Source organism: Metarhizium brunneum, chromosome 2, assembly GCF_013426205.1.
Source record: "Metarhizium brunneum chromosome 2, complete sequence".
In the NCBI taxonomy this organism is placed as follows: domain Eukaryota; kingdom Fungi; phylum Ascomycota; class Sordariomycetes; order Hypocreales; family Clavicipitaceae; genus Metarhizium; species Metarhizium brunneum.
In genome coordinates, this window is record NC_089423.1 from 2,839,766 (window position 1) to 2,867,571 (window position 27,806).

The 27,806-nt window shown below is 52.8% G+C and overlaps 9 protein-coding genes and 1 non-coding gene across 10 annotated transcripts; 5 read left to right on the forward strand and 5 right to left on the reverse strand.

The window, feature by feature from the left end:
- Window positions 1–1,181: 1,181 nt before the first annotated feature.
- Window positions 1,182–3,610, forward strand: G6M90_00g038140 (uncharacterized protein; the record flags this gene model as incomplete). The annotated part of the gene is made up of 2 exons (XM_014691687.1): window positions 1,182–1,397; window positions 1,526–3,610. The coding sequence occupies 2 exons, from the start codon at window positions 1,182–1,184 to the stop codon at window positions 3,608–3,610; spliced, it is 2,301 nt and encodes a 766-aa protein (XP_014547173.1).
- Window positions 3,611–5,369: 1,759 nt separating this feature from the next.
- Window positions 5,370–6,760, forward strand: APD1 (Actin patches distal protein 1; the record flags this gene model as incomplete). Its single annotated transcript, XM_014691688.1, has 2 exons — window positions 5,370–5,744; window positions 5,975–6,760. The coding sequence occupies 2 exons, from the start codon at window positions 5,370–5,372 to the stop codon at window positions 6,758–6,760; spliced, it is 1,161 nt and encodes a 386-aa protein (XP_014547174.1).
- Window positions 6,761–6,919: 159 nt separating this feature from the next.
- On the forward strand, window positions 6,920–7,035 carry G6M90_rRNA00000013. The gene has a single exon (XR_010715684.1). It is a non-coding gene; the product is annotated as a 5S ribosomal RNA (ribosomal RNA).
- Window positions 7,036–7,768: 733 nt separating this feature from the next.
- Window positions 7,769–8,725, reverse strand: G6M90_00g038160 (uncharacterized protein; the record flags this gene model as incomplete). Its single annotated transcript, XM_014691689.1, has 1 exon — window positions 7,769–8,725. The coding sequence occupies one exon, from the start codon at window positions 8,723–8,725 to the stop codon at window positions 7,769–7,771; it is 957 nt and encodes a 318-aa protein (XP_014547175.1).
- A 1,051-nt stretch (window positions 8,726–9,776) lies between these two features.
- On the reverse strand, window positions 9,777–10,274 carry G6M90_00g038170 (uncharacterized protein; the record flags this gene model as incomplete). Its single annotated transcript, XM_014691690.1, has 1 exon — window positions 9,777–10,274. The coding sequence occupies one exon, from the start codon at window positions 10,272–10,274 to the stop codon at window positions 9,777–9,779; it is 498 nt and encodes a 165-aa protein (XP_014547176.1).
- Window positions 10,275–11,121: 847 nt separating this feature from the next.
- On the reverse strand, window positions 11,122–11,289 carry G6M90_00g038180 (uncharacterized protein; the record flags this gene model as incomplete). The annotated part of the gene is made up of 1 exon (XM_066130235.1): window positions 11,122–11,289. The coding sequence occupies one exon, from the start codon at window positions 11,287–11,289 to the stop codon at window positions 11,122–11,124; it is 168 nt and encodes a 55-aa protein (XP_065986219.1).
- A 1,091-nt stretch (window positions 11,290–12,380) lies between these two features.
- swi6 (Chromatin-associated protein swi6) lies at window positions 12,381–13,563 on the reverse strand (the record flags this gene model as incomplete). Its single annotated transcript, XM_014691691.1, has 6 exons — window positions 12,381–12,452; window positions 12,528–12,882; window positions 12,953–13,032; window positions 13,092–13,134; window positions 13,188–13,380; window positions 13,554–13,563. The coding sequence occupies 6 exons, from the start codon at window positions 13,561–13,563 to the stop codon at window positions 12,381–12,383; spliced, it is 753 nt and encodes a 250-aa protein (XP_014547177.1).
- Window positions 13,564–16,506: 2,943 nt separating this feature from the next.
- G6M90_00g038200 (uncharacterized protein) lies at window positions 16,507–17,664 on the forward strand (the record flags this gene model as incomplete). Its single annotated transcript, XM_014691692.1, has 1 exon — window positions 16,507–17,664. The coding sequence occupies one exon, from the start codon at window positions 16,507–16,509 to the stop codon at window positions 17,662–17,664; it is 1,158 nt and encodes a 385-aa protein (XP_014547178.1).
- A 5,808-nt stretch (window positions 17,665–23,472) lies between these two features.
- On the forward strand, window positions 23,473–25,513 carry G6M90_00g038210 (uncharacterized protein; the record flags this gene model as incomplete). The annotated part of the gene is made up of 2 exons (XM_014691693.1): window positions 23,473–24,089; window positions 24,157–25,513. The coding sequence occupies 2 exons, from the start codon at window positions 23,473–23,475 to the stop codon at window positions 25,511–25,513; spliced, it is 1,974 nt and encodes a 657-aa protein (XP_014547179.1).
- Window positions 25,514–26,055: 542 nt separating this feature from the next.
- Window positions 26,056–27,553, reverse strand: etp1 (Electron transfer protein 1; the record flags this gene model as incomplete). Its single annotated transcript, XM_014691694.1, has 2 exons — window positions 26,056–27,127; window positions 27,204–27,553. The coding sequence occupies 2 exons, from the start codon at window positions 27,551–27,553 to the stop codon at window positions 26,056–26,058; spliced, it is 1,422 nt and encodes a 473-aa protein (XP_014547180.1).
- Window positions 27,554–27,806: the final 253 nt, after the last annotated feature.

Here is a 27,806-nt window from a genome sequence, read left to right on the forward strand (position 1 = left end):
GACCGGGGGCGTGCTCACTAGGGGCAAAATTTAACTTGAGCCAGGAACCACTGACAGGATCTGAAGTATGGAGTGAAAAGTCGAAATTGCGCACTTGATGGCTGACAGCTCGGCCCTAGGTTCGGCGGGCCCGCTACGGAGCACCAAGGTTGCGAAAGTTGGTTGGGCACGGAGGGTCTGCCATTCGGTGTGAGGAACAGGGGTGAGGCATCGGGATAACAGAGTGACATCTGGACATGGTGTGCGTCCACGGCGTGAGAAATCGAGAAGGATTCACGATAACCCGGTGCAAGTCCGGACAAGCCGTTCCATCTTGGCGGGGCAGACGAATTGATTATCGCGAAGGGGCTCCCTCTCGTATACTCCGAGTTGGTAAGACGAGGCCCGAGGCTTACACGGCTGGAGACGATGTTGGCATGGCGTTCCAGCTGAAGACGGACCGGAGATTCTCTGTTGGTTCGGTTTGCAGCATCATCGCGGCAATCTTTGACAACGTTTCGTGCCCCCCACCAGTCCTGTCAAGACTCAAGAACATGTTCAGCGTTGCATTTCCCATCTCCATCAGGTGGCGTAGCGGGACGGGTTGATAGAACTGAGTCCACTTGTGAGCTGAGATATCATGCGTTTGCGATATTCCAGGGTAGGAACACAGATGATACGGGGGCTTGGGTGCTGGTGGTGTTGAGATAGGGGATTGAATGTTCGAGGTTGATTGAGCATGGCACGACATGGCACTGGGAGCACTTGGTACCGCGCAGTCACTGGACGCCACTAGCGTCTTGGTCTGTTCGCCAGTGCGCCGCCTTTTCCCCAGCGGCCCCAGCCCCTCATCCGTGGCTGGCCTAGCCGCCTGTAGCCTGTGCCCGCAGTGCATGCTTAGCCTCAACATTGAAGTTGAGTGCCAAGTACGGAGGGGAAGCTCCAGCCAAACATGAATGGACCTTGCACCAACATTGAAGCCTCCTCAGCTCCAGGCGTTGTTGGCCCTGCCATCTTCAATCAAAGACACCTCTCGCGCCCGCGCTCCTGCTCCTGCTCCTCCCCTTCAGACACGCCATCTGTTTCTCACCTCGTGCCTCAGTGTTGTGTCGTGACCATTGCCGGGGCGGCGACAGGCACCGCAAACTGAGCTGCATGTAGCTCTCAGTGCTGACGAGACCACCACATTGCAGCTGCGAGCCATGGCGCCAACCGCAGAAAAGGACGGCCACAAGGCCAAGGACGATTCTACTCACGTAAAGGAGCTCTACCCCATGGTGAACTGGAAGTATGACTTGTTCCTGTATATGATGGGAAACTTGGTCGACTTGTTCTTCCGCGAGGTCGTGCCGCGAGGATCTTGGAAAGTTCCGCAATCCGGACCAGTTCTGTTCGTCGCAGCACCACATGCGAACCAGGTCAGTATAGCTTCACTTTCTCAGTTCCCGCACTAATCAGCCTGTCCGCCAAGACTGACAAGCTGCCGGGTATGCCCTTGAACTCAAGACCAAAAAAAACTGACTCGAGATTGCTTGCTATTCTGTAGTTTGTCGATGGCCTGGTGCTTCTACGAACCCTTAGACAGGAGGCCGGTCGTCGGGTGTCTCTGCTCATTGCCCAAAAGTCAGTTCACGGCTTCATTGGCTGGGCCTCTCGACAAGCGGGCGCTGTGCCCGTTGGTCGTGCACAAGATGCTACAAAGTCGGTGCCGGGTACCATCTACCTCCCCGATCCCGTTAACGATCCTACTCTTGTTCGCGGCGTTGGCACAAACTTTGGTACCGGCGACGGCCAGATACACGGCATGGTCTTTTTGCCGCCGGGGAAGAAGACTGCCTCTGTGAGCAGCGATATTGCGCAAATCCTTGGCCCCGAGGAAATTCGACTCAAGCGGCCCTTCAAGGGAAAGCTTGCCATGCAACAACTGACCGGCCGCGACGACATTGACGAGGACGGAAAGTTTACAAACAAAAGCATCAAGGGTCCCGCACCGGGATATGAAGGCACAAAGTTCAAGGCGGCACCGAACATTGACCAGACAAAGGTCTACGAGGCTGTCTTTTCACGACTACGACATGGTGGGTGTGTCGGCATCTTCCCCGAAGGCGGTAGTCACGACCGCACCGAGCTCCTCCCTCTCAAGGCCGGTGTTGCCATCATGGCGCTTGGAACGTTGGCCGAAGCACCGAACTGCGGGCTCAAGATAGTCCCGGTGGGCATGAATTACTTTCACGCTCACAAGTTCCGAAGCAGAGCGGTTGTCGAGTTCGGCACGCCGTTCGAGATTCCTCCGCATTTGGTGGAACTGTACCGCAACAACCAGCGAAGGGAAGCTATCGGTCAGGTAATCGATACTGTGTACCAGTCTCTCAGTGCAGTCACCGTATCGGCGCCAGACTACGATACCCTCATGGTCATTCAAGCAGCGCGAAGACTGTACAACCCCACTGGAAAGAAGCTCCCTCTGCCGGTCGTGGTCGAGCTCAACAGACGACTTGCCATGGGTTATGAGCGCTACAAGAATGACGAACGCATCACATCCTTATCAGCGTCGGTCAAGAACTACAACTTACAACTTCGCTATCTCAGCCTCAAGGACCATCAGGTCCAGTACGCTAGAATGTCCATTCTCAAAGTCCTCTTCCTCCTTGTGTACCGCTCCATCAAGCTTTTGCTTCTGTTCTTCTGTACCGTTCCAGGCTTGCTCCTCTTTGCCCCCGTCTTCGTAGCAACCAAGATTATCAGCATTCAAAAGGCAAACACTGCGCTGGCGGGCTCAACTGTCAAAGTCCGAGGCCGCGACGTCATGGCCACGTGGAAGATTCTCGTCGCCATGGGTCTGGCTCCTACCCTCTATCACTTTTACTCCATCATTATCGTATTCAAGGTCTGGCAGGACAGGTTATGGGGCTACGTTCCTATGTGGGTGCCTTTGTGGCTGGCGTACATTGGCATCTGGCCAGCCATGATTGGCCTCACCTTTGCAGCCTTGCGTTTTGGCGAGGTTGGCATGGACATTTTCAAGTCACTCCGACCCTTGATCCTCTGTTTGGTGCCCAGTTCTGACTTTAACATTCATACTCTGCGGCTCCGACGGGCAGAGCTGAGTGCCCAAGTCACGGATTTGATCAACACACTGGGCCCTGAAATGTTCTCCGACTTTGACAAGACTCGCCTTGTGCCGGACGTGTCCAGGCTGGAGAGCGGTGGCGCCACTCCCGAGAGAGCGCACAAGCGCAAAGACAGCGACCAGTCCAACACAAGCGCCGACGTGGAGACTCCTCCGATGCTTTCTCGTCGCAGCACGACGCAGTCCAGCCGTGCTCTTCCACGAAACGACTCCTTCAGCAACATTGGTACTGTCGGCATCTTCTCCACTCGTCCCCCATCCCGATCGAGAAGCAGGTCACGGTCTAGTAGTGCTGGAGGCGGCTTCGGCTCGGGGGGCTTCCCCATCAGCGGGTTTACCACTCTGGATTCTGCCGAGGGCTTCAACGAGGCGACAAGAAAGATTCGAGAGGCGATGAAGAATCGCAGGAAGAAGTCAGACAAGCTGCATGCAGCGGATGACGACGACGATGAGGACAGCGAAGAGGAGGGATATGACGAGGCGAGGAAGAAGAATATCTAATCGACTTGAAATGTGAATGGCAGTGGCAAACGAGTTCTGTTTAGACATCCCTTTTACCCTGAAGAAGAAAAATGTGGCTTGAGCTGGACATGGATGGATACGTTTTTGATACAATGTGACCGATTATGTTGTGTATTTTGTACATTTTTCACAACTTTATTGCGGGAAAATCTTGTCTCAGTCGAGAGATGGAGCGAGTTATGATGTTGCACATTGCTGTTTTGCCATTTTTCGCCGTGCGAGGTATGCATGTGGAAGTTGTAACTCCTATGAAATGACGACGATGTCAACTGCTTCTAGTATTAGAATTTGTGCTAGCGTTTGTTGGAGGAAAACCGGTCCTCGGAGTAACCCCCACCAGAGTCACCAGAGTTGAAGCATTACAAATGCTTTGAAAACTGTCAACGGCTACGAGTAGAATGGTGGTTGTAGTTGATGACGAAGCCCTGCGTCCCTGGCATTATGCAATGTGTTGTACGGAGTACCTCCACACCTTAACGCCGAGTCGCAACTACATACGGAGTACATACATACATACCTGCCGAGTAGGACACATTGGTCTTGGGCAGCCAGCCAATGGAGCATTCCGGGACGGTGCTGACATGACGTTACCTTGTGCTGACGTACGGAGTAGCTAACGGTTGGACCCTTTATTATTAGTACTCCCTACGGAGCGGAGTACAACTAACGGAGCCAAGGAGTTTCATGCTTGACCGGCTGCGAGGGGCTTGGGCTTGTTTGGTGGTGACAAGACGAACATTTGATGCAAAAGGCGCACCGTAGAGAGTGACAGTGCAGCACGCGGGATGACGCCGCCATCAATCCATCTCAATATGCATCGATGTCATATCGGCGGTATTCAATCATCAATTATGGGGTCACACAGAATGCAGGATGCAGGATGCAGATCGCCAGAGTGGTGTGGAGATGGATGTGTCGGCCGCGTCCTCTCACGGATCTGATAAAAAAAAAAGCCGTTGAGTGGTCAGACAAAACGTTGGGGCTCTGGGGCTCGGAGATACGCGGCGTATTCTCAGCAGCACAGACAGCCCAGGGACGGCCGGGCAGGAGACACGCGGAGAATTGCGTGTCAGCAGGCGCGAGATTGGTCCCTATCAGACCAGCTGCGATTCAGCCATAAATTCAAGAAGCCCGCAGCCGCCAACAACTCTGCGCCTTTTATCCTGGCGATTCTTGACCATAAAGCAGAGCACAGCCTTGGCAATAGAAAAAGCGCGCTGCAGCACGAGGCGCGAGGCGCGAGACAGGAGGTGGGTGTTTCTCGGATCTGATAAGGGAAGCGGCATATGACGACAGCGCCGCTTGGCTGGGTGGCACTTTCCTTTCATAATGTTCACAAATCACAACCCCGCGCGGCTCAGCGTCACAGCGGTCCTGACTTGGTTCACTAGGTCATTTTTTTTTACCCCCGCCATCGTCCATCCCACGCTGTCCGACGTCGAGAATTTCCAACCACACCCCCGGCGAAACTCGATCCCATTGGAACAGAAATTGCCACATTTCAGAGACTAGGGAGAATAACAGTGCTTCGTCCCTGAGAGAGAGAGCCGTCGCCCCCTTCGGCTCGCTAGCCCGGCGGCCCCAATCTTTCCACAAGGGAACCGTTTGGGAATCCCCAGCAAGGCCGAAACCGAAACGACCCATTCTGTCGGAAGCACTCAGTCCACAATTCTCCGTATAAACCCCCGGGGCTTGGTTTTCTTCTGTCGCCTTTTTTCCTTTTCTTCTTTTTTTCACAATGTCACCCCATTCTACGACGCCCCGGTCCCTCCCGCGCATGCCCGTGAAGCAGAAAATGGCCGTTTCGCTCAAATCACTCATGTCGTCTGTCCTGGGGGGCGGCAAGGCATCCACGCCTGCCTACGACGAGCTGTTTGAAAAGACGGACCCGCAGAAGGACGGGGAGGAGTGCCTGCACGACTGTGATGGCTGTACGGTACGGTATCCGAGGGGATTCAAGATTGATGAGGAGGATGTGCTGTATGGGCAGGTCAAGGGGTGGAGTACGCATGTGTTGGTGGGTACGGGGAAGACGGACTGGGTGAGAGATGTGGGGGATGAGAAGGGGAGTGTCATGGAGGCTATTAGTAAAGCGGATGGACCGACGAACGGGGTGAGTATTTTGTATTTGTGCTGTTTGCTGTTTGCTGTGGTGCTGTTATGAGAGTCATGAGGTGTCCCGGGGGATGAGGCTTCATCATGCCCATCTCATAGATCTCATGGATCTATGGATGTTGAAGCTTCAGAAAATCGTCTTCACGTATTTACGACTGAAAGGGACACCATCTCACTCATCGTGTGCTTATTTTGTTATGAGACAGTCATGGCTAATGCTTCTCGCAGAGACTCATGCTTTCGGCATCAAATATGCCCACACCACACGACACAAGCGACTACTCAGAACCTACAACTGTTCTCCTACTCCCCGCCTTCACCCTCGTGGAAAACGTCCACCCAACCAACGTCACTACTCTCATCACCGAGCTCATCAACAAGGCACCGACAACCATGTCACCGCTCACAACTCCTTCTCTCCCCAAGTCGCTCCCCGGTCTGGATGCTGATGTGCCCGTCCTGGAAACAAAAGCCTGCCCTCACAGCGCCGTCATTCTGATGTGCAGCCACAGAACACGAGATGCCCGGTGTGGCCAGAGCGCGCCTTTACTACGGAAAGAGTTTGAACGGCACTTACGACCCCTGGGACTGTATCGCGATCTGCACGACGAGAGACCAGGTGGCGTCGGCATTTACTTCATCAACCATGTCGGTGGGCACAAGTATTCTGCTAATGTCATGATTTACCGGAGACCGAATGCTTTTGGGCAAGATGAAGTTGTTGAGGCGGCTGGACATTCAGATTCAACAGCGACGAATGGAAGCTCAAACGGCACCAACGGCACTTCCAATGGTGCCTCGAATGGCACCTCGAATGGCACCTCGAATGGCACCTCGAATGGCGATGGTGCGAAGCCCGACGTTGGTGCCGCGCAAGGCATCTGGTTAGCGAGAGTAAAACCCGAGGACTGCGAGAATCTTATTAGATATACTGTTCTGAAGGGCAAGCTGGTCAAACCGGAGAGCCAATTACGGGGTGGTTTTGACAGAGTGAAGGGACTAACGAGTTGGTGATGCACAAAAGAATTTGATGGGCCGTGACGCCATCGAGATGTAATGACGGGGAGAGAGGGAGAAGCTAATTCGGGACAACATGTGAGAACAAGACATTATGATAGACACCAAGACTTGTCTGCTGCATATGTACTAGTCTAGCTCTAGAGTCTGCCACATACGACCACAGCCGCCAGTAGAACTCACGATCCCGTCTGATCTCGTACGATAACCTGGCGAGCGCTGGATTAGTAGTTGGGTCGGTGACGACCAGCGAATACCTAGTGTTGTATGTTTATTTTTTGCCACCTTGAAGAAGCCTATAACAGGTTGCTGCAGCGTTACATGGAGCGCCATATGATTCTCACAAAAATACATGCGACACCCACCACATGACGATTCCACAGGACACGGCGTCTCAGAACTGGCAACTCGCAAGTCTCATAAACAAGCCCGCCCGCCCCTCTTTAATGTCTGAGACAAATGCCAAGCTTGGCGCCCGTTAACAACATACAGCACAGGTGAAAGCATGAGAAGAATGGTATCCCAGCTAGACCTGCTAACTGGGTTCGCAGATGTCCAGTGATACTCATGTAAGTGGTTACAAAGCGACGGAACGGTCCGCCGCATCATCCTCCGTCCAATGCTCCGTCTATCTCAGTTGGTTGATAGGACCTGCCATGCCGCAAGTTCAAGTTGTAGAGACGATGAACGAGGTGCTTTTTTTTTTTTTGGAAAATCCGCGGATTTGTCCCGACGACGACGTTTCATGCTACGGAACCCGACATTGCAATATTCAGGGGGCATGAAAATCAGAGAGCACGGCATGTTTATTCACTGGAGATCCTGAGGACTAGGATGTAACAAAAATCCAACTCTATTTGATGCATTCTATACCAAAGAAAAAGAAGAAACAAGAGAAAAACGCACACGCGATACAGGAAAGGAAAAGGAAAAAAAATCCACGCCTTTCTTCACATCTTGTATTCACCCAGAAAGTCGTGACTAGCAACTTGCATTTCCAACGTGTCAATAGGCGTAGGTAGCCGGCTGGTTGTCCCACCCTGGCATGGGGGAAAGAAGCGGCCCCCCCGTGTTGCTTGTCATGATCTCATTTCCATTGTCCGCAGCCAGCAGGTGCAGCGAGCTAAGGAGCGGATCCATGTTGTTGTGCATGTCGTTGTCCCCTTCCTCAAAACGGAAAGAGTCGAACCTTCCGGTCAGGCTCGAATTATTGGTTCTGCCGTTACCCATACCGGCGGCGTCTGGACACGCCGAAAGGGGCACGGTGAGGGCGTTGTTTTGCTCTTCGTACGAAGCTGCTGGTTGCATTTCGCGACACTCCTGGGCCGGTGTTTCTACGCCATGCAGCGCTTTGCATGCGGTGTCTAGCGCTTTGAGTGCGCTCTCCAAGCGACGTTTCAAAGCATTTTTGTCTATGCCTTCGTCGAGAGGGGACTGCGAGGCTCGTGTGACGGCGTTCTTGGTCTGCGGGAAAGCCAATTCCTCCAGGTGTTGGTATGCTTTCTGTAGTCCATCCGTCACTTTTTCCAGCTGTGGGAGGTGTTTCTGGAACGTGTGTTTGGCAACGCCGGCCACGACTTCCCTGGCTCCACTGTTGACGCGCTCCTGCTTCTTATTCAAGAGGGCCTGCTCGTCGTTCAAGCTCTTGACAAGTCCACCAAGCGTAGATTCGAAATCGTCGTCAATGTCTGCTGTGGCCTGCCATGGTGCCGGGGGTTCCTGGGATGGGTCCTGATGACTCTGGTCATGATACATGTTTTCTTGTATTTCGTAGTCGGGACTAGTTTCCTGGGGAGGTGTATATCCCTGCAGGCCTCCCTCATTCTGAGACGAACCACCTGGTGTGTTCGGTGTGTTCTCGTCGTCATTGAAGTGGTAATCGTCCCCAGTGTCCATGCTGGACTCGTTGTCGTCGTCGCAGACGCAAGATAGTACATTAGGGATGGCATATTGCTCCTCCATTTTAAAAGTGGAAAGGCGAAATGATGGAGATGGATCTGCGAGGCTACCTTTTCACCTTTGGCTAGACAGAGTGAGAGTAGAGGTAAGAAAGATATTGAGAGATAGAGAGAGGGAGAGGAAAGATGGTTTGCGAGGAACAAGACCTTCTCGACGAGGGATACGGCGCGGTCATTTATACCATTTCAACGGCTGAAAATAATAAAGAGAAGCAGACTCGCACGTTATTCATCTTCGCGCCGGGCACCTTTACAGAAGGACAATGTAGAAGCAGCTTTCTCTTTGGAACCTATGAAAAGGCCACCAAAGCCTCGTCGTGAACGGAACAGAAACCACACTCGGTGGGTGTGAAGAGACGCACAGCAAGCTTTGTTCGATGTGAATATGACACATGCCGGGCTTTTTTCAAGCTGCTTTCACGGGTTTCACAAAAAGGCTTCACGAAAGGGACCATTGCGAGGACAATCACTACTACGGCACAATGCGAGCGGTGCCCAGTACCAAGGTGTAACGTATTATGCAGTCGCTAGCTAAACACTCACTGAAAACAGGCAATGACTTGTTCTGAACTGGCACTCTAGCTTTGGTTTTGACGAAACAGGTTTTTTTTCATCCTCTTTATTGCAGATGTTTGACTAGGCTATAAATCAACTTGAACCATGGGCTCAATGTCCCCCTTTGTCCCCTTGCAGGATATGCGCAGCCAAGACGTGCAGCTCCGTTGTTGAAACGGTTCAAAGACAAGAAACAAAAACAAAAACAAAAAAAAGCCATTGGTGGTCTGAAATTGTAAACACCCAAGCGAGTATTTGCAAAACTCCCATGAATCTTCCTCCTCCATGTTGAACTTGATGCCGAAATTGTGTGCACCGCCCATCAAACCCGCCGGTCGGGCAATCCTCCAAAGTGTCCAGCCACACTTCCAATACTGACACTTTTTTCTAAAAAAAAACGTCAGTCTTCGGTAAGACGATATATAGACGTGTGTACTCACCAAAAGGCAAGAACCGATGCGCCAACGACGAGGCTTCAACGCCACTCAGTTGCAGCAGATTCAACGACCTGCGTCAGAGGACTCTGTCTTCCCATCGCCATGATCGAATGGGAAAATATATACGCAGGACCCGTCAGGTTTAAATCCTTCAGGAAGCTGCGTTTCGGAGGTCTTGTCCCTCATGCGCTCCTCAGGGAGGGTAGGCTGATCGTTTCCCGGCTTCTCTGTGCATTCTGTCTTCCCATCGCCATGATCGAATGGGAAAATGTATACGCAGGTCCCGCTAGGTTTGAATCCTTCAGGAAGTTGCGTTTCGGGGGTCTTGTCCCTCATGCGCTCCTCAGAGAGGATAGGCTGATCTTTTTTCGGCTTCTTCATTTCCAAGACGACGATGTCGGGCCCCATTGTGTATTCTGTCTTCCCATGGCCAAGATCGTATGGGAGAATGAATTCGATGTAGTGTTTAATATCGTATCCTTCAGGAAGTTGCGTTGTTTCAGGGGTCTTGTCCCTCATGCGCTCCTCGGAGAGGGTAGGCTGATTGTTTTCCGGCTCCATTGTGTATAAGACGACGACGGTGGAAATAAAGGCTTTGAGATGCTCAGGAGCAGTGGGTGCAGTAGATGTATTCGCCAGGGCTGTGCAAAAGAAGACAAAAGGGTGAAAGAGTTAAAGGGTAAAAGAAGACAAGACGGGATACAAGGTTGGCCACGGGCATCGCCGCATTTTATAGACGTAGGTGATGGGGATTCACTGCCTCGTGCTTTGCTGAACAAGAAAGAAATAGCCTCATGTTGGGACATTCAGCGAAAGGTCATATGCTCGCTCACTTTTTTACAACAAGGGACACTTTGCGTGTGTTTGATGTGTACGGTCGCTGTTCAGCCGTTGGTGGGCTCACTGCTGGTCTTTGTTGCAGTCACGGGGCACGTTGCCGGTTGCCGATGAAGATTGAAAGTATCAATGATTCTTCAAAGCCAAGTAGTTCAGTACTAGAAGACGTGTGCTCGCCGAGGATGCCATCAATGCGCTGTTATTAACGTTCGTTGTTCAATCTATATCGACACCATATGCCTCTTCACCCCCATCCGTTCAAGCCATGTCCTAATCTACAAACCCAATCAACCTAATGCTTTTTCCAAAAAGTTCCCACCATGTAGATAAAAATAGAGCCCAGATTCGCTGGCACAAGTGCTAAATAAATGCCTGAATGTTCATCACGTCATTACCACAGCCCCCCCATCCATATATGCCCAGTTCTTTAGATCCATCAAATGACATCAAGTAAAATCGCTCGCACCATCGCCTCCTCGCACGGGTCCCTTCAAACACAGAGCGCCGGGGTATATGCTCTTCTCGGCAGGGGCCAGCGCGCGCAGCCCTTGGGCCGGTGTCGTCGCCAGTGTCAGTCCACAATGTCCCTCGTGCCGCTGCTGCTGCTGCCGCTCGACGACGTGACACTAAGGTCCCTCCTGACCGTGTGCACAATCTTCCAGATGCCGAATGCCACAGCGGCGAGCACAACGAAGAGGACAATGATGATGATGGCGATGACGTGGTTGCGCTGCACCATGGTGGCGGTAGGACCGGCTCCTGATGCAAGGGCCGTGAACAGGTTTTGCAGGTTCAATGTTTGACCAGAGATGGAGCAGCAGTCAGGAATGAAGAGTTTCTTTTTCTCTCTCAATGGTGTAGCTGCAGAGTGCCAAAAATAAAAATTTTTACGTTTGGCGTTTGGCGTTTGGCGTTGGCGTGGAATGGGTAGTATGGCGTGAAGCTATTCGCGAGCCAGGATGCGGCAAGACACCTCGTTTGCACCTCGAATAAAAAAAGTCTACTCCGTAGTCGTCGATGACGGATTCGAGAAACGGCGCGGGCACGAGGGAAAGCGAGCAAGCTAGCAGACTGGAATGAAGCAAGGTGGAAAACGGACGGCGCAGGCAATGCTGCGTGCATGTCACTCATATAGCTGGTTGCCCCGCCACCGACTTTCCGCGCAAGTCAATAAAACGGATGGCTGGCGTCGATTGAACGTTGCGAAAAGAATCGAGACATGAGCTAGCACTCGGGTATGGAGTACTGCAGGGGCCAGGGACAGGCCCAGCCAGGGGTCTACCGAGTGCCGTTGTGGGGCCATGGGCGGGAGCATTGGCCAGTGCCCAGCCAGCTGTCAAGGTTCAATGTTCAATGTTCAATGTTGGCTCGCCAACCTCCAACCTCCAATGCACCCGCTGCTCACAAAGGTACATGTACGGACTACGGACTACTATTCAACTCAATTCAATGTTGCCGCCAGACCCAACTCAGGGCCACGGCACTCTTCGACCACAACAGCAAGCAGCAGTCGGTCCCTTGTGAAATGGGTGAAATTCAGTTTTCCCTCTAAACTAAAAAGAGCCAACTCCATCTACTCTCTCCTGCGCTACCTACTACTACTACCATGGCCTCGTCCACCCGTCCACCCCATGTGCCAGCTCGCAATATACCTGGTGCGAAATGCTGGCACATGTTGGCCCTTGAGTAAAAGCCTGTTTACCATAAAGTGATATTGTCCGAAGCGCCACGTCCGTTTCGTCCGCAACCTAAAGCCCAGCCCAGCCAAAAAGCACGGCGGATTGCTCTCGCCAACTCCAACCAAGTCAAATCACCAGTCTCTCTCCCCCTTCAGTCGCCCTGCGCGGCCACCCTCTCATCATCCCGAATAATCTTGACGTGTCGCTCATAGAATTGCAGCATCTGTTTTTGCTATCCGTCAGTTGTTGCACGTCTTGCCGCCAGCCACCCCAACCAACACTTGGTAGCTGCACGTACCTTTTGAGGACACTTCTTGTAAATGACAGAGGTCTCGTGCTTGGTCTTTTGCCCATTCTTCCATATAAGGTACACGACAAGCTTCCCACTCCCCTCGTCCTCGCAAGCATCGATGGTGGCAATTTCGTCTTCCCAGGAGCCCGCCGGTGGCTGCCACGGTTTCGCGCTGGCCGGCGGTGCCGAGTCACTGGGGTGTGTGCCGTTCTTTCGCGATCGCTTGGCCGTCGCCGCCGCCGCGTTGGACGCCCCTCGCCCTCTCTTCTTCCCCCTCGACGCCTTCTCTGTTTGGTTGAAAATGTTCTCTCGTCCACCAAACGAGCGAAAATACTCATCGAGAATTTCCTGCGCAGATTCTCTGCGAGGGTACGTAGCAAATTAGCCATCGCGATCAATGCTGCAGTCCCAAACTATATACATGCACTCACTCCAGGTTCTCCTCGGGCTCCCACGTCAAGTCCTTTTTGGAGCTGTAACCTTCCCATTTCACCTGAAATCGCAGACTGCCCTGTTGGACCTTTGTTAGAAGCTGGACAATGATGTCTTGTAATCGGTTACGCCACTAACATCTTCATCGATCATGTGGCTTTTGATCGCTTCGACGATAAACCTAGGCCCGCGTTAGCCAACGAACCCCGCCGTAGAAAAGCGTAAAGCGCGTACACGTCCTCCTCAAGATCCTCATCCTCCTCCTCGTCTTCTTCACCGACCTCACTGCCTCCATTGGCAGCTACTGGGCCCGGTTCGTCGTCGCTTCCTGTGCTGCGCGCATCGTCGGCAAGCGATCGCGAACTTCGGGAAGATCGCGTTGTCGTCGGTTGGGGCTCCACGTCGGAAGACTCATCGTCGCTGAGCGCTAGAGAATTGTAAGTGCATGAAACACACGAGCAGCGCATCGTAATCAATCGGAGCCATCGCCATCACAGTCATGCGAGCAAGAGCTCCACGCCACAACTGGCGATGGAGAAACAGGGCAAGGAGTGCCACCGGTCTCCGAATGCAGGCTTGTTTTCCCAGTCTATCGCGTACCTGGAGGCATTTTTGCAAAATTGGAAAAGTTTCCAAACAGGCGATTCAGAGGCTGTAGAGAGGTGAAGCTGCGCATATGTCGCCAATCGGAATGATTGAGCCAGACTTCACGACGGTTTGTTTCCGTCAAACGCGGTCGGCTGATTAGCTTGTGGAGTAACCAGTATAGCGCGACACAGCCACAGGTGGCTGACCACGCAACTCTCTCAAGTCACGTGATGTGGCATATAATTTCCCTTGGGCGAGCAAGCTTCCAGGCGAAAACCATAACAAACCATGAAACTCTATCCTTCAGCTTGTTTCTCCAAGATTGAGTTACAGCTGGTGGAAGCTCCATACTGACCCCAACAATTTGTAACGAGGCCCGTCGCGAAGGTACAAAGTTCCCTCTGACCACTGTTGGATCAATACAGCTTGGCCTCCAGATATCTACAGCTACTCCCCATCAGCCGATGACATGGCCGCACAACGCACAATATCAGCCAGAATTACTTTTGATGTCATTGCAACGTCTCTTCACATGATGCCTTGTTCTATGCCATGGCTGCCCAAATGCCGTTTCGGCGAGGCCAAGTCTGAAAGAATGGCGTTCATCGTCTGAGAGAACTGGTTGGCAACCAAACAAGGCTCTTTACTGCATCTTGTTGCGATTTGCGATTGCATGCCTCCTCTTCATCAGCAAGCACTCTTGACACAAAAACCCGAAGGCTTCCATTTATTCTGGACTGTATTATTCCAGGATCCGTTGATTTCTACCTCCCCGGTGAATCAACAAGCTCTGCAACCTCCAAGAGCCTTCGCGATGCTGCCGATCATAGGATGACGGAAGCAATCGCGCCAAAAGTGATAGACGGATTTTCATAACGATGTCCTGGTAGCATGCTATGTCTTATGCCCCAATTAACCCGGTTACTGGCCGCGCACTGATCTCACCAAAGAATGAACCGACAAGGGTTTGATCAAGTGACACCTGACGGACAGTGATGCCGCTTCCTCCCGAAGTAGGAAATAAAATGGTTCTGGGTTCATAGGCGCCAAGGCATACAGGCTGCGGCGTAAAGCGGCGTTTGTTTCCAGGCGGGAGTGAGACGGCAGTGATAAGGCTTGGTATGAGATGGCCTGCCTACTCTCAACTGGCTGAGTGCATGATGGTTGCCAATGATGAGGGCAAGCAACGCTCGCTTGGACTGGGCTTGTCGGCTCATAGCTGGTACAACGAGGTAGCCTGCCTAAATGCCGAGAGCATCGTTCTAAATCAACTTTACTATCCGGCCTAGACCTGCTGTGTGTTACAGATGACTGACACTGACACATATTATGGCCCTGTTGTTGAGTTGAACCTACTTTGTTCCTGGCAAATCTCTGATGAGGCGATGGAGAGGTCTGGTGTCACTTGAGCTCGCAGCTACTATGATTTCCAACAGCCTCTGTTCCTCGTTTCAAGGTACGGTTTCTGTCAGCCCAACATCTACATTGAAGTGCGAGAGCCTCTTCGCCTGCTTCGTTCAATACCATCGAGCGGCATAATCCACGGTTTCCAGCTTGGTTGTGGTTCTGGCGTATGCGCGTAAGGCTCGCATGGACGAGTCACCAAGGGTGAAATGTGCCCTCGACCGGGGAGCCTCTCGGCCGCCCAGAGCTTTGTAGAATCCCGCAAGACTTTGGGCGTCCTATCAAGGGGGACTCTGATCAACATTCTAGAATGGTTGCTACAAAATTGAAAATGCGCCCGGGACAGATAGGAGTGGCTGGTTCAGCATCACTTGCAGCAACAGTCATGCGGCGCCATCTAGAAGGATTCTGTGCGGCCTGCATAAGCCCATTCAGCAGACAATAAAGGTTCCTTCAACTGCCTGTATTGGAAGGTGTGCTCCCAGTCGCTCCAGCTCAACGGCCAGTTTTTGTTTCAGATTTTTCTTTGGGATCGGCAGACGGGTTGTCCACGCGATACGGCGAGGCGAGACCAGGTGATTGATTGCGTCAACAGACAATATGTGAAAGACACTTCCGACTTGGCTGGAATTGTGTACACTACCGCGAAGACGGAATGCGGAGCAGCTGAGCTGAGTCTTGGTGTCGACAAACTTGGGCCCAATAGATGGGGGGTCTGATAGGACCGAATGGCTGCACAAGGACGAGGCAGCAGCTTCCCCGTGCTACCAGTCCATAGGGAAGAGGCATCCAAGCCCATCATTTGCCGTGGGTGAGCTGGATCGACTTGTCATCGCTGCCAGACCTCTGCGATTGAGGCGCTTGTTGAAATCGCCGAGGTGGCGCAGGTGAGACACTACCCACGGAGATGGCATGGCCCAAGAAGGTGGACTCCAAAACGTGTTGTATTGTCTGGGCTCTCCTTTGAGTAATCAATCTACAAAGAGGGTCATTTTGTAGTAAGATATCGCATCGCAGCCCATGGCTCTGCTTGTGGGCGGCCAAACCTTGGACGGGCTTCAGGTAATACATGCCGACATGTAGCCAAGGGCACCCGCTAAAGTCCCGTCTCAACCTTCTCCAGAGGCAGTCTTCGAGAATTTTCCAGCTACACGTGCGGTCCAATTTCCTGGGGAGTAAGCAGACTCACTCCAAACAAAAAAGGACCCGAGTGAAGGCTGCATCCAAAGAAACATATCTGCTTTGCGGCTTTGCGAGACAGGAAGACGAGATGCAATGAACTCGGTCGGCTTGGGGTGTTTGATCTGTAGCCTGACCATCGAAAATCGACTACGTAGTCATGTTGCAGCTTCATGGGTGGTTGGCGGTCAGTTGAGCTCTAGCAAAGGGTCATCTGCCACGACGAAACGGCGTACACAGGAATGCTGCATGCCTCACAAACTCGCTCAAGCAGAGTATAAAACCCATGCTCAGTGTTCAATTCTGGCATCGTCTATCCTTAAGCTTCGTGTATATACTTGCAGTACATGTATATATTATTCATCTCGTTCCCAGCCGCGCCATGAAAACCTCCATCCTCCCGGCCCTGGCCCTCATCGGCCTGGCCGCCCCGGGACCGCTCCCCCCAGCACCGCCGGGCCACGGCCTGCCCATCGTCAAAACCACAACCACGCCCGGCGGCCAAACCCTCGACTGGGTGCCCATCTCGTCCCAAGGCGACATCGCGCAGCCGCCGCCGCCGTCCCTCCTCAAGCGCGCACCCACCCGGCAGGACGCGGCCGTGGTGGCTGCCATCAGGCCTTCGGACGCCGGGCCCGCCGGAACGGTGCCGATCCTCCGATCCCACGGTCCCACCAGGCCAATGAAACGCCTCCCTCGCCCCGGCGACAACGCCGCCGCGGCAGCCGTGTCCGCGCGCTCCCAACAAGGGACACACTGGTACGCGAGCACGGCGCAGAACGCCAGCAACCACGGCGGAACCGCCACCTACAGCATCTTCAAGGCCTTTGTGCAGCGCCCCTCGGACTTCTCCCTGCTGCAGGTCGCCGTCATCCGCAACGACGCCGCCCACGCCGGCACCCCGCCCAAGAGCCAGACCGTCGAGGCCGGATGGATCAACTACCCCGACCAGGTCGCCGCTCCGCACCTGTTCTCCTTCTACACGACCAACAACTACGAGTCGTACGGGGACGGCGTGTGCGGCTGGAACCGCGACGTCGCCGGCTGGGTGCAGTACGACGGCGAGATCTACCCGGGCGTCGCGTTCGCGCCGCTCGCCACCGTCGGCGGCGACAGGTACGAGGCCGACATTGGCTTCTACTACCATCAGGGGAACTGGTGGCTGCACACGCTGGGCAGGTTCGTCGGCTACTACCCCGGGAGCCTGTTCTCCAAGGGCGTGGACCCGGCCGACACTCTGGACCACCACTCGGACCAGATCAACTTCTACGGCGAGATCTACAACAGCGAGGACGAAATGACCACCACTGACATGGGGAGCGGCGAGTTCCCCGACAAGGGCTTCGGGTACGCCGCCTACTTGAGGAAGATTGCCTACTACGACACGAAGGACACGTTTCAGAACTATAATGGGAGCCGCGGCGTCGTCATAAGCGACCAGAGTAGGTATAACTTGTCGGCGGTCTGGAACTCGGGGTTGGACTGGGGAAGCTACTTCTTTATCGGAGGTCCAGGGGCCGGCGGTGTCGTCGGAGCTTAGGCAGGTCGTGCCAAGTCAGGGGAGCAAGAGAAGAGGAAGGGCATGAGTTTGTATCATGAGACAAACAAGGAGTTGGATGGGACCAGGGCGAGGAAACAAGAAAATGGCTGCCTTTGGGTTTTGAGGATATACTTGCCGTCACGTAGGGTTGCTTTCGTTTCCTGGTACATATTTGATTTGGAAATAACGCATAACGCATCACTCATGACAATCTCAGTTCGCAGCACGGCAATTCTTTGTTCTGCTGGGTACTTGTTCTGGGACGTTGTCTCGTATATGCGCAATACATCGACTGTACATGAAATAGCATTGCCATCCACGACTTTGCCGTGTCTGACGTCTTGAATGGCAGCTTAAACTGCCCATGACCTCATAACCGAAGCTCTTTCCGTCAGTGATTATAATTACAGCATACGTCGCCAAGGGGAGAGCCCTGTTCGAATTGTACGTAGCAACGCCAACTGTTACCTGGTTCGGAATACCCTGCATCTCGACACGTGAAAGTGCGCTGCAGAGTCAAAAAAAAATGAGGCCAAGTATCTGAACTGCGCCGCGCCCAACTTTGGCGACCCTAACCTGTTTATGATTATTCCCTCACTTCGTGTCATTCTTGCCACCTCGAGCCAAGCAAAGAAACACGGTGGATGTGTAGATAGATAACGACATGCCAGCCCTTCAAAAGATATGATGTAAAACCAAAGTGAGACGTCGCAACAAAATTCGGCCTCGTTAGGGTAGTACAACCGCCCTTTTTTTTAAAAGTGTAAAATAGGCACGACCCTTTGTATGCACATATGGCCGTGCAGGATATTGGAATCGTGTCTTTCTTACCTTCATTGCAAGTCAAGACACCAACCCGTAGACTCAACACACTTTGCAATCCAGAAGATGCAGATAAAGCCCTTGGCTACCTGTCTTCCCGCAGTCGCATGTTCCAAATCCCAAATCCCACGACCAAGGCAAGGCCCACACGCAATTCATTTGATATGCTGGCAGCTGTGACAGACGGATGGATTATCTCTCCGACTGTACATAGGGGTAGGGCTTTGTTAGTCAAGCCTTGCATTTTTTTCCAGTATTCAATAAAATTCGTCTGCTTTGCGGCGCAATGTAAAGCTGTGTGGCTTGGAGCATATTGATGCAGGCCCTGCCTCTCAACGGCCGCACGAGAAGAGACCATTTGTCTAGCCCGTGGCGCTGATCAGGAGCAGATCACTCCTTAGACACCCTCATGTAGCCATGACATTTGCTCGCATATTGGTGGTCATGTCAGCTGCGAGTACGACCTGTTGGGAGACAATGTTGCACCAAGATGATGCTGAGGGCTTTTGCCCATTTTGAGGCCGTAGAGCTGGGGACAAAGTACCGAGTACCATAACAATTGCAGAAGGCTCCATCAGGGTCTAGTGGTCGATTTCAGTTGGGAATTTCGGGCCTTCTGGTCTCGTTATGTGTGTGTTCCATGCCGTTTGATGAGAGGGCGGCTGCGATAGCCATTACGAGGAGCCACAACTGGAAGAAAATTGTGGGTTTCAGTCCGGATTCTCTCTCCTTTGAACCTGGGACATGGAGACGCATAGGACTACGCGATGTGCGTTGTGCCTGCATGTTCGGTCTTGGCCGGTGCCATCCATGTACGGTGAACCACTGTAGTCGCCTACTACTATTTATTACATCGACACAAAGTCCTGTCAAACTAGTCAATCAAAGGCAAGACGGTGGAACTAGGGCAAAATGAAATGGCAACAAGACCCAGCCGTGGGCCCGTTCGCCCTTGGAGCTTGGATATCTGAAGCTTATGGTTTGGTGAGCAGGTGTTATCGCCTTTAATCTGGAGAGTGTAACAGGTAGAGACAGAGTGGCTGAATGTGCTCACGGCCCATATGTACATAGGCACAGCACTGCCTGATCGCTTGATCTAACCAGACTTCGGTGCAATTGATTTGAGGTTGCCTTTTCCTTCTTCCTCTTACCCTTTTGCCAATGTCGGGGATGGGAACTAATACAGGGATCCCATTGGCCACTTTGATGCTCGACAGGGGAATCTGGAGAGCGGCTGGATGAGATTAGATTTTTGTCGCAAAGCTAGGGTTGGTTGCGGCTGCGTCAACCAACGTCGCCTGCCAAAAACATAAACAAGATAAATAATCTGAGATTGGCGATGGGCGCCGGCCATGAAAGCATCCAAGATGAAATAACAGCCTGATCATCGATAGATCTTCTTCCAAACTTCCGTTCATAGTCGAAATGTTGGTAAAGACAACCCAACCATATCCGCATTCCAGTCAAATACAAAAGGTCCACTGTTCACGGTCAGAGTGACAACAGCGAACCCTGGACATGCAGCAACACCTTTACAGGGTTGAGCTCAAGTGGGTGAGGAGAAACAAACGACGATTGAGACATGGACCCTTGGCTCCGCGGTGCCGAGAATACTCCTTTTCTTCCTATCCAAGGATTTCTTTTGGGCGATCATTCTGGGAACTTTGACAGGCACACGGTGTCCCTTCCTGGATTCATCGTCCTAGACATTGGACCCCTCCAGCAGGATGGATTAGCCAAGATAAAAGAGCCGGAAGGAACAAATGGCAAAGGGGACCACACGCCTGATCTCCCGAAACTATTAGCCCCTGAGCCTTGGATCTCTGTTGATCTCGACTTGGGCAAGGTCTGTGCCAGCCACATCTCGGTCTAACACACCAAAAGGAGTGTTAAATAGCGCCGCCACGGTGGTCAGCCTCACAAGCCTCGACGGCGGCCCGAGGATCCAGCAAGCGGCAGACGTAGAAATAACTACGTACTTGTGCGGAGTTTTGGTGTCGAACAAGAGATGCGTGGTGCCTTGCCTGCGCAGTTGCCAACTATGTGCTACCTAGAATGAAGTTTGATGTTGTACTCGATGGTTGTGTTCGATGTCATCAGCAAAACCTTGCATACCTAGTCAGGCAACTCGAGAGCCTGGCATCGGCTCCAAGCCGCTTTTCGAATCTCGTGGTAGTTCCAAAGCGAGGATACAAGCCATCTTTTCTCTGGACGAGACTTGGGACGTAGGCTGGGCAAATACCACCCAGGGCTGGCTGGCTAGACTATGTCAATATGGGACTTTGGCACAGGACTACAACGGGTCGATCACAGACCCAGTACTTGGTACTTTGGATTCAGAGAGTAACGGGCTCATGGGACGAAACGTCCATACCTTGCTTGCTTGTTCGTTCTGGGCTCCCAATTAACTTGTCGTGCAAGTGAAAGTCGGTGGTCCACTGGGCTGGCGTCGTATGCAATGTGCAACGCCTGGAAGCTAGTATATAAGAAGCTTCCGGGTGGGCAAGTCTTTTCCCATGGACAATCAATTGATCATGGGTTTGAGATGGAGTCAAATCAGATATCAGGCGATTGCGGCCTGTGAGCGCGATTCTGGGGGCCCATGAGTGGCCAACCGTGGCCAACCGCTGGCACTTTTAATAGCGGAAGGCGCCGGTCAGAAGCGATTGCCCCATGAGTGGAATCGATGAGGGTCGCTTGGGGGTCGCTTGGGGGTCCACGGTTAGAGCTCCTGGGTGGGCAAGTGCCAGGTACCAGACGCGATACTCGAGACGAGAGTGCCAGCGGGTTGAAATGACGGGGTCCTGATGGACCTGACAGGCTGGCGCTAGGCCTTAAGCGCTCTGACGCCAGGCCAGCGTCTCCGCTGCTGGACCTGGAGCTTCGGACATGGATGTCGGAGTGTCAGCACTCTCAGAGAAGAACATTTGAAGCCCAGCAGGATGCATGACGTGTGGCAACGACAGCTCGACTCAAGCAGCAACTTGAACGCTGCCTGGTGGTATGAGACGCCATGCAGCACCCGAACGGATCAAGCTCCGCCATCCGCATTCCGCCACCCACCACCCACCACCCACCACCCACCACAAGCCATCTGCCATGGCCCCGAGCACCAACCCGTCAAGCACTTGGAGCTATTGGCTATTAGGCCGGTGACTGACCTTTCCCATCCTCGTTGAGCTTGGAAGTGCCATGTTTCTTGATCACCAATACACCAGGGTTTGGCTCATGTTCTCGTGTAATCTGTCTTTGAAGACCCTGACTGCTTTTGTCTGCTTGGCTTTCTAGACTCGGAGCACCTTGCAAATGGAGGTATGGTGTCTCTCCACTGTAAGCCAGGTCTGCACCAGGACGCAGCAATGTGCCAGGTTAAGCATGGTCTGCTGCGGCCAACCGTGCGACCAGTCTGTGCATGAGAGGAATGATACTCGAGTTGGAGAACAAGCACAAGTACTCCGCACACACGCTGAAATGAGGTCGCCTTCTTTGTCTTCAAAATGTCGAGTAACAAGTTGTCGGTGTTGCCGTCAACGTCTGTGTCGAGTTGAGGAACATGGTTTGCTGAATTGCCTTTGCAATCTTGGTCCGGGCAAACCTGGCTGTATACCTCGATATGCCATAACGAAAGTTATCAAAGAAATCCACATTGTCATTTCCATCTTGGACGTCAAAGAGGCCGAACCAGCGGCTTAGGCCGTTTAGGGAGCCACCACTGACCACTGACCAGGGGTTTTTAACTAGACGCGGATTGATGTCGCATCCGGCCCAAATGCGAATTCATAATACGGTGCTCCGTACATGAGGGTCGAGTGGGCTCTTCTGTCAAGTTGTAGGTGTTCTCGTGTCCGGGTCCAATCCTATCGACCTATATTGGCCATCAGTTAATACCGCGTACTCGAGAACAAGATTCAACGATGACGGCGGTCTGCGGCACAACTTGCTATATCTCTCTAGATTCCAACACGGCGCAAGACGACTGCGAGACATTCTTTGGCTAAGGGCCTGAGGAATGGCGGACACGGGCACACAAAAAGAGACTCACCTACGGGAGACAAGTTGGCATTTCGAAGTTTGACTGGAGGTTGACATGTGGAGCTCAGCCTCTGGAGCTCAGGCAGCCGCAGCTGCCACTTGTTGACCAGCCTGCACATGTGAGAGCCTCTGAGGGGCCCCAAACGTCCATGTCGGCACTCAACATTGGAAGGGAACATTGAACTGGGTCACCTTGTGCCCGCCGAGGCGCCCACTGGAGTATTTTGCCTGGTGCGCTGGACGCCTCAAGCTGCACCACTAGACTAGACCAGGCCTGACCAGTTGACGCCTGCGCCTGCCTGCGCTCGCCATGCTCCCAGCCAGCAGCAGCACCCGGCGTTGGCTGCGTGTTGCACCAGTTAACGCATCCTGTGCAGTCCAGAGAGTAATCCCAGTTCCCCGTATGTACTCGGTGCCGTATGCATCCCATCAATCCGTCTCCCCATCCGGTTCCACCCCTGAGTTCACAACGGAAGCTTTGCTTTGGGAGGGGAAAAAAAAATAATTGTGCAGGCTCCCACGATCCCTTTCCCCCGTTCGCTCCTCTTCCAACTCCTTTTGTCCCTCTCTCATGAGAGAAGCAGGCCTTCACTGCGGATTTCTCTTCTCCGTGGCCCTGCGTGAAACCTCGATGCCGATGCCGTCACACTCCTGACAACAGAGCTTCTTATTCTCTCCAGTCCTGGAGCTGTTGCTTTCCCCTTCCACCCCACACGTACATTCGCTCGTTATCAACCCCCCAAATCCTCTAATCTATACAGACGCTCCTTATGCTACTCGGCGGAAACCTCTCCATGGCAGAGACCGGCTCTTCAGTTTCGCCCCGACGAGCTTTTTATAATTTCACATCTTGGTGATATAGTATTTTCCCGACTATCAGTCCTGCGTTCATTGCACCCAGACCTCTCAGCCCCTGCTCCTCGAATTCCACACCACCAAGCTACTGTTGGCAGCATGGGAGCTGATATGGCGTCCCAAAATTCCGAAACGACCCCTGCCAAGCTCAGTGCGCCCAAGGACAAGAAGTGTCCTTATTGCAAGCAAGCTTTTACCTCCTCTTCGCTCGGCCGGCATCTCGACCTCTACATCAAAGAAAAGAATCCCAAACCACCAGATGGCCTTCACGATGTGGAAGCTATACGGAAGCTGCGAGGAGGCATTACGAGGCGGCAAGCCCGCGGCTCTCTCGGTGCGCGCAAGGATTCGACTCCCGCTGGAACACCAAGACCTGTCCCGAAACGGGAAACTCCCAACCAAGAGATTGAGCCAATGGGTGCTGACCCCATGCCGAAAGACGGCACTTATGCAGCTGACTCGTCTTTTGGCAAGTTCCCCTTTGTGCCGAGGTGGGAAGCTACTGGCGTCATCAATGATATTCCCCCCAGGGGCTCTTGGGATGGGGATGCCGGATCAGATCCAGCGAAACGCCCGCCAATGCAAAGGACAGTAAGCAAGCAAGCAGTCCAAAAGGCACAATTCGATCTGAAGCAGAAGCTGTCAGATGCTACGGACAACGCCCGAGCTGCAGAACTTGCCCTGCGAGAGCTTCTGGGCTCGTGGAGGGCAGCCAAGTATGTGTCTGTCTTGTTCCTGTAAAATGAGACCAACTTTCCAGAATTACGCTCTAACATGTTATAGACAACACATTGATAATAGCTCCATGCCATTTGGTTTTGATCCCCTCTCTCTCGACTTTCCAGCTCTTACACTACAGTGCTTGCATCCGCCGCCAACCCTGTTTTCTTCCACACAGCATCCTACGTCTACATCTTGGTCCGTGCAATCTCCGGGACAGCGAGAGTTTAAAGCCTTGAGGTCATACTTCAATGAGGAGTTCAGAGCTTGGAAAGTGACGTGTGCAGCTGCCACAACCGCGGCGTCTGAGGAACTCGCCTACCCCCCAACAGGGCATTTGCACAAGGACACCCGTGACGCTGTTAAAAAGGCCGAGAAAACAGCGGGAAATTTAGAGAAGCAGGTGGAAGAACACCTGCAATCCGCATACGCTGTGTGGGATTCGCTGCCTGGGCAGCGGCAACAAGAGCTTTGGATCCTAGAACTTGCGCGTGGGGTTGGCAGGAAGCACAAGGAAATGGAAATCATAAAGGAGCAGCAGCATCGATTGAAACAAGAGAATGCACACTTAAAGATGCAGATTGATCAGCTGAATCGCCTGCAACAGCCCCGCGAGTTCAAGCTCCTGTCACCGTCGACTATCCCGATAGATCGCGATGTGATTAGTTATGCATATGAGCAAGGCGTGAGAGGTGGCAAGATTGTCGGCTTCGACATGGAGGACCGCCACGTGGATATCGCAACAGTTGTCGCCAAGTCGATTGAAAGGTGGAAGAACGTAATTGTGTCGACTCGTGTAACCTCGAGTGGAATGAGTGCACAACGGCCATTGGATCAACCAGCTCAAACACCGGTCAACTTGAATAGTCCATCGAGTTCACAATCGCAAGGTCTGTCTCAGACGACGCAGCAGCAGCAGCAGCAACAACAACAAAACAATCAATCTCCAGCTCAAACCAATAACCCTAGCGAAAAGAGATTGTCCACAGCTAGTACGTCTGGACGTATCAGCGAAAACACGGCCCCATCCACCAGCACGACTGGACCACCGTCGATCGCGGAGGAGGAAGAAGGAGATCAAAACGATGATGTCAGTGATCAGGATGCGGATGCCGAGATGGAAGACGACGATAGCTTTGCCATTATGAATGCCTCTCCAGCAAAGCATGCCCACGCACCAATGCAACAAACTGCGGCGCTTGAAGTCCCACGGACCCGAGGGCTTGTCCAACAACAAGGAGCTTCACCAGACATGCGGTTCATGATGCAAAATGGAGCGGTGAGTCCTGTTGGCCGGTCAGCTATGACAATGACTAGGCCAATGCCAAATATGAACATGCCAATGCAGGGAAATCATATGCATGGTAGTGACATGCCCATGATGCAACAAGTACGTGGAGACATGTACATGGAGCAATGACCTGCTAAGGTAGCCTCTATAGCAGTAAGATGCTAAAGGGACTGCCAAGAGTGAACATTTCTGACCATGGAGGCGTGGTTGAAGAATAAAATCCAAAATGGTGCTGGGAGAAAAGACCCAGAGAAAAGTTCGATGAATTTACCCATTTATACGATCCGCGGACATTGTAATGAATAAGGAACCATTTTATTTTGGCGGCTTCTGCAGCTGCTCATGATGTGTTAGTATGAACAACAAAAGTTTTGAGTTAGAACTTTCCAAGCCTTCGGTTCTATTTTCATTTTTCTTTCAGAATTAGGTTCGTCTGCATACTGGGCGGGTGGGTACGCATGTTAACGAGAACCAAGACTTTAATGCAAATACATTCTATTTTGTGGGACACATGAATCTAAAGAAAGAAAATTGAGTCGAGAGACGATGTAGCCAACCCGGTATCTATGTGCACCCACCCGTCTTTTTGTTCCCCCTTTATTCTACAACGATGTTGCCTCGTTCTTTTACTTTGTACAATATTAATACATTTTCAAGCGCTGCCTGGCTGATTATTGCTTGAGCTGCTTTAGTCGCTGCTCAATCATGCGCAGCGTTGGCCTGGGTACTCTCAGCCGATGTGCCAGGACCAGGGCGCCTGTCAAGACAGCGAGGCTACCAGCCTGGTGAGCTGCGGCCAGGGGGACCGGCACCATGTAAATCAGCGTGGATATACCGAGGGCAACCTGCATGGAAGCAAGATGAACTAGGCCTGTAGCTCCCTTTTTTGCATCCTTGGGCAGAGCGGCAGCGACACGACCCGTCCGGGAGTAGGCAAAGAGGGCTAAAATGGCACAGAACGTCGAAACGGCGAGAATGCGATGGTCCATTTGCACGGTGCTGGGGTTCTCGAGTATGTTGCGCCACCAGAGGTCAGAGCCATCTTCCTTGCGGCAGTAAAATTTGTCCCAGAGCTCGGCTTTCGGTGGTGTCAGGCCTAGACCCATCTTGGGGAATTCATTGTAGATGAGGCCCGCGTCGAGGCCGGCAACCAGGGCTCCAGACATGATGGTGATGAAGGTGAGGGTTGCAAGTGCAAAGACGGAGCGGCGGAAGGCATTCAGCGCAGGGTTCTGGAGGGCCCGAAGCGCCGACATGGCGGCTTTGGGGTCGGCAAGGAGTCGGTGCGTGCGGAGGATAGCCAGGCCGGAGAGGAGCATCCACGAGTAGCAGACGAATGCGGTGGCCAGATGTGCAGTGAGGCGGTATTGCGAGACGCGAGGGTGCGAGCCGGGGGCGAACAAGTCGTCCTTTAGACCGGACTTGACCATCCACCAGCCGATGAAGCCTTGGAAGCCGATTAGTGCGGATATGCCTACGAGGTTGAAGGCCATCTTGGTAGTGACTCTCCGGCGGGCGATGAGGTACACGGTGGGTAGGACGAAGGATAATCCAATGAAGCGGCCCCAGACACGATGTGCCCATTCCATAAAGTAGATCTTTTTGAATTCATCAATGGTCATGTGTGGGTTGAGAAGCTTGAATTCGGGGGACGCTCGGTATTTCTCGAATTCGGAGTTCCAGTCTTCCTGAGACATGGGAGGTAGTGAACCGGTAACGGGACGCCATTCCGTGATGCTAAGTCTACAATTTGATTGGATGTTAGACGGACCATGCTTGTGAAAATTTACCGAGGTAGTAATGGGTTGATATTGCGTACCCAGATTCAGTCAACCTCGTCAGACCTCCCCAGACGACGATACCAAACACACTGACGGCGCTACCAATCAACCAATATGCCACACTCTTGGGGTTTGTTTTAGGCAAAGCCGTCTTGGAGAGTTCCTGGGCGTGCATAGATGCAGATCGGGAAGCAACATGGTCGGCCATTGTTCCCAGCGGCGTCGTGGGTTTCGCGTCCGCAAAGCTTCGAGATCGTACGACATTCAGAATGCGCGATGCGAACCGCGGCCGTGACGCAGCGGTTTGTCGGAGGCATTGGTTGCAGACGAAGAACCTGGAGGGAGCCTGTAGGGCTACCCTCCTTATTCCAGGAACAATGAGAGCCATGCTGCCGTGACGCCGATGGCAACCAGCGACAAGAAGACAGAGGTGCGATGGGCGACGGGTATTCGGAGGAAAAGTCCGTGGTTCCCGATGTCTGACCACAGTCGAACATGAACGTAGGCGGAAATAAGAGTGAGCTGATAGGTGGGACCGCGACCCAAGGGTCCCCGCCAAATAGTGGCTGCTCACCGCCAATTTTTTTTAAGGCCGGCAGAAAATTGGTGCAAGAGTCTTTCTTCACTGCCGCCACCAAAAT